The sequence below is a fragment of the Carassius carassius genome, chromosome 26 (assembly GCF_963082965.1).
Source record: "Carassius carassius chromosome 26, fCarCar2.1, whole genome shotgun sequence".
NCBI lineage: Eukaryota > Metazoa > Chordata > Actinopteri > Cypriniformes > Cyprinidae > Carassius > Carassius carassius.
The window spans coordinates 3390541-3396236 of NC_081780.1; the positions used below are offsets into that span (position 1 = coordinate 3390541).

At 36.5% G+C, this 5696-nt stretch overlaps 1 protein-coding gene across 1 annotated transcript; it reads right to left on the reverse strand.

Moving 5' to 3' along the window:
* Positions 1-483: 483 nt before the first annotated feature.
* On the reverse strand, positions 484-3973 carry tigarb (TP53 induced glycolysis regulatory phosphatase b). The gene is made up of 6 exons (XM_059510702.1): positions 3859-3973; positions 3499-3536; positions 3287-3408; positions 3138-3215; positions 2853-2963; positions 484-1926 (listed from the first exon to the last, which is right to left on the reverse strand). The coding sequence occupies exons 1-6, from the start codon at positions 3888-3890 to the stop codon at positions 1519-1521; spliced, it is 789 nt and encodes a 262-aa protein (XP_059366685.1). The 5' UTR covers positions 3891-3973; the 3' UTR covers positions 484-1518.
* Positions 3974-5696: the final 1723 nt, after the last annotated feature.

A 5696-nucleotide genomic window follows, 5' to 3' on the forward strand; every position in this document is an offset into this window, starting at 1 on the left:
TATATTATGCTGTCCATATTACAGTGTAATTATAGATTTAAGTACGGAGTAATATTAATTAACTACATGTACTTATACAGTTAGGGATAGGATAAGAGTTTGGTTTAGAGTTACTTGCTTGAAATTATGCATCATTTATTGTAAGTACATGTAATGTTTAACAAGGACACTTTAAAATAAAGTGATACCCATATTTTAGGGTTTGAAAAGCTACAAAAGGGTTTTTCTGATATCTACTCTCTAGTGTTTTTCAGAGCATTGATTTCTGGCAAATTGCATGGAAGTCAATGAGAGTCAGTGGGGAGTCTGTTTGACCCCAAAACAAAAGTGTTCCAAAGAAAAACAATTACCAAAATATGCAACCTTAAATGATAAATACATATTTAAGGTGAAGCATCACATTTTCTGTGCACAGCAATTTCACCGTTCATCACACATCAGAATCTGCTTACAAATGTAAATAAATATCAAACCGTTCTTGGCTTAATGTTTCTCTGAATGTCTTTATTACATACACATGAACATTGATGTACAGTACGCCTGAATACTTCAGTGTTTTAGAGGCCAAAACCACGGTAGTGCGAGTATAAAGTGCTTATATAACGGATGTGATGCAGTCAGCTGACAGAATGAATAAAAGAGATCGACATCTCTGCAGATAAAAACTGTTGAGCTATTTTCATTCTCTTAAGTCATCGTCCTTCTCAACATTAACCAAGTTTATGATTAAAACAAGAAAAAGAAAGAGAGAAAAATTATCTTATTTTTCTTACTCCACTGACAAACGGTTTTAATCATAATCTCATTTAATTTAATCAATTTTTCAGAATAAAACAGACTTAGTATCTTAAATCATTTTGCTTCTCAAATGGATCAATATGTGAAGAGAAAAACAAACTGGAAATTTTTTCACCTTTTTTTCTTGCTTTAATCAGACTCACATAATATATAATTTTGATCCATTTGAGTATCAAAAGACAAGAAAACAAGACTTCATATCTTGGTTCATTTTCCTTATTAACTGACTGCATCTTGATTTAAGATTTTTTTTTAAAAAGGGGAAAAAAAAAACATATTTAAAAATATGGGTTTTTTTGCACTTAAAGGGATGATTCTTCCAAAAATGAAAAATCAGACATCATTTACTCATCCTCAAGTTGTTCCAAACCTGTGTGAGTTTCTTTCTGGTAGCCATTGACTTCCACAGTATTTTTTCCCCATATTTTGGAAGTCAATGTCTACCATTTAATTTCTTCAAAATATCTTATTTTATCCTCAACAGAAAAATACAAGTTTGTAACAACATGAAGGTTAGTTAACAATGACAGAATTGTCTTTTTTTGTTGTTGAGTGAACTATCCCTATAATGCAGTCATACGTCTTTCAAAAGCATGAAAGTAAATAATTAACACAATAAAATCTTGCATGTGCTTCAGTCGTTGAGACTGGAAGGAGCCATAAATACAAACACTGGCCATTCCAGATGAACTCAGATCTCAGATACACCTCATAACACGGTCAAGCAGAGTTTTTGACCTCATCCAGGTGGTCTTTCCGGTTGATGAAGACACACTGGATGTGGGAAGCCCGCGGGCCGCTCTCCTCTCTGTGGAGGGTGATGATGAACCTGCTGATGCCGGTGTTTGGGCACGGGGAGAACACCTGGCTCATCTTCAGGCCTGCGGGCAAACAGCACTGCAGGTCCTCCACGAGGTGGCGCACAGACACACGGATAAACGCCCCGTGACTGACGATCAGAGCGTGGACAGGAACGTTCTGGACTCCATCGTTAGCTAGACCAGCAATCACAGGCTGGTCTGGTTCTGACGGTCCAGAAGTGGATGCAGAACGCTGGTCGCCTGAACAGTGCTCCTCTAACATGCGCTGATACAAGGATCTGAGGAACTTCTTAAAGCGCGTCTTTACCTGGATGAACAGAAACAGTTTCTTCTGTGTGAGCATTCATCTGATCAGCCAATGGGGACTGAGGTCTTAAAAAAAATACTTAAAAAATGACTTCATATTTTAGAGATCGAGATTTTTTTCGTTTTTGAAAAACCTAATTTTTGCTTAAATAATACTACAGTTTAAAATAACTTTAATATCTAATTTATTCCTTTGATGCAAAGCTGAATTTTCAGCATCATTACTCCAATCTTCAGTGTCCCACGATCCTTCAGGAATCATTCTAACATGCTGATTTGCTGCTCAAGAAATGTTTGTTATTATTATCAATGATGGAAATAAATATATAAAATAAAAAAATTAAAATTATGATTTTATTCATCAAGGATGCACCTTAAATGTTAAAAAACATTAATAAATGTTACAGGTTTTCTATTTTAAATAAATGATGTTATTCTGAACTTTCTGTTCAATAAAGAATTCTTTAAAAAATATTAAGCAGCAAACCAGCATTGTGAATAATAGAAATCATTGCTAACAATTGACTACCAATAATAATAAAGCAGCGAATCAGTATATTAGAATGATTTCTGAAGGATCATGGGAAACTGAAGACTGGAGTAATGATGCTGAAAATTCTGTTCCGCATCACAGGAATAAATAACATCTCAAATCATATATATATATATATATAAAAAAAACAGTTATTTCAAATAGAAAAAATATTTCGCAATATTACTGTTTTTACTGTATGTTTAATTAAATAACTGCAGTCTTGGTGAGAAAAAGAGACTTCTCTCAAAACATTAAAATATTATTATAAAATATATTCCAAACTTGTAATTAAAGTCCTTTCACAACATTCAGCTGCACTAATATCAGTGTGAAAGCTCCTTCAATTTCCACCTGGATCTATTCTTATTCTTGTGAGAATCCTCAATTTGTACCTGTTCCAGCGTCTCTCCGCCGGGAGGGGTGTAATCTCGGCAGGCCTGACCCGCTGCGTTCGCCATGTTCTTCAGATGCTCCTTTGGTCTTCCCTCTGCCACCCCAAAACCCTGTCCAAACACGTGTGCATATAAACCAACACAACTGCAATTCTCATAGTCAATGCCAAATATATTTATTCATTACATAATTACTTATATTCATCTAATCATACAATTTTATCCATTCTTTTATATTTAATGCTCAGTCTAAGTAGCTGCAGACGGACTGCTTGGAGAGCTCACCCTCTCTCGGAGTAAAGGATCCAATATCATCTCAGACGCAGAAGAATGAAGGTTGTTTCCTAAAATGATTTCCGCTGTCTTGAGAAAGAGAAGTTATATTTTATTTGAGGGGTGCTTCACTCAGACAAACTCAGTTGAGTCACACACACCTGGACGGCTCTTTGCAGGTTACTGATGAAGACATTGGTGAAATGCAGATCTCTGAGGTACTGTCCGGCTGCCGCTGCCTGCTGGTGTCCCGTGTCTGACAGCGGTGTGTCGATCCCCTGACCTTCACAATGGAGAGAGAAAAATAAACTTTCATCCACACACTGAAAAGGTCAACAGCACACAATAGAGCTCAGCTTACACATACACTGACCTTGAAGCAGTTTATCTCTGTTGTATTGTGTTTCCCCACTATGAAACAGAGCATATCATAACATATAATAAATGAATGACTTAAGAAGGGACAATTCACACGCTATGACATCTATATATTAATTTATAGGTCACCATGTTAAATAACAGACAAAACGTACGATTTCACAGAGTTAAGTGTATACAACGTAGAACAATTCCATTTGGTGATGTGTTTATGAACAGACTTAAACACACATGCAAATAACGTGCATGTCCTCTACAGCATCATCAAAAAACATATCGGCTATAAACGAAGCATTATCCTTTTTATGCATGTAAAACAAAAGCAAACAGACGGAATACACACGTGGACACTTACTGCCGAACAATCGTCAGTGCAAATGAAAGCATAATAGAGATTTGTAGGACTGGAAGAATTGTATGACCGGCGACTCTTCCTGGTTCAAGAGTCAACAACGTGTTGCGGATATATGACGTCACTTCAGGGAATGGAAGTCTGTATGTGTCGCCCCCCCCCCCCCCCCCCGGTGGTGAAGAGCACCACTGCATGTTGTAATGCTTACAAAGCGCCACGTGAGGGCGCTATTCATTTAAAATTCAGTGATTTGAGTTGCAAATGTTGCTTTGTCCTGTGAATCTGGTTTCTTGCTCTTGTAGCTCTCTAATCAGTAATGTAAATTGGTTTGTTTTGTATTTCCCTGACACTAAAACTAACGTGTCTAACGTTTTCTTCTTTCATTGACAGCATTAAGATCAGTGTGAGTGATCCTGACGAGGCGCTGAGAAAATTCAAACGTTTACCGTGACAACGCAGTGTATAACTAATCAAATAAAATTACGAAAAAATAAATAAATTAAAATCAGTGTACCCCGTTCAATTAAATATAAGATGTAAATCCTGTCTTTTTTAAAATTTAAAATAGTAATTCTACTGTGTAATTGACAAAGTCCGCCACATGAGGGCGGAAGTATACCACGTTCTGTTATATCCATGGGCGCACATAACGTTTTTCAGCCTGGTTAGTTTATATATATATAAACAAATAATAAAGTGTGATAATACTATTATATTTTAAAAATAAAAATGAGTTTTTTGGCCACGCATGCGAACCTGTGGACCACGTATGTGCACCCCTGGTTATATCATCACATCTTATTTAATTTTGTGTCTAAACAAAAACCTTAAACTATTTAAAAAAAATGGTACTTAACTAAATTAACATTTACTTATTTTATTTTTCCGGATGCCAAGGAAACATATATCCTTTCATTTAAACTAATTTGATGTAAGCTACTAAAATAACTAAAACTGAAACTAATTAATAATTTAAAAAAGACATAAAAATGTTATTAACTTTTCTCACTTTCATTTAGTTTAATTTGCCATTCTAAAATAAACTAAAACCGAAATAAAATTAATAAAGACCATATAGACATAAAACTAATAAAAAATACAAAATTACTAAAAATTGTAACTAGAAATGTAAAACATAAAAATAAAAGTTTATTCGAGCATTAAATGAAAAATTGTCATAGAATCTTAGTTGTTTAAAACAACAACAACAACAACAACAAACATATCTCTCCAGATTCCAAAATCAAAATAGGTTTTAGAATTTTACTAAAAAGCATAGAGGATCTTCTTTCGAGAAGCAGACAGTTGCAGTCTCAGCTGTCTTACCTCCCTTTGATATCTGACGATGGTTGCTGATACGCCCCCATGCACGCCCCCCGCCTCGAGCAGGACGGCCCATCATCTGCATCTCAAATGTAGAGTGTTATACAGCACAGTCAGGAGGGCGTGAGTGTGTGTTTCTTTGAGTGTGTGTGTGTGTGTGTGTGTGTGTGGGTGGATGGGTGTGTGTGTGTGCGCGATGATAGTTCTTGCCTCCGTAATTGGCCCGTTTCCTCCAGCGGCGCGGAACACACAAGTGGAGCCAGACACATGCTCACAGGGATTTTCCAGAAAGACGAGGGGCCCTGTTTTAGGGACGCTGAGGGGCTGAAACCGCTGTAAATGTCACAAATGAATGAAGGGCCTCAACCAAAATGCAATCTGATCCAGAGCGGCCCTGAGCAGCGCCGTTTGATCTGCTTCACACTCCACCTCCGAGAGCCAAGACAACAGACATTACAGCATCCCCATGTTATGACTTTACCAAATTATCTTCATATGTATCATGTTAAGAGCTGCTT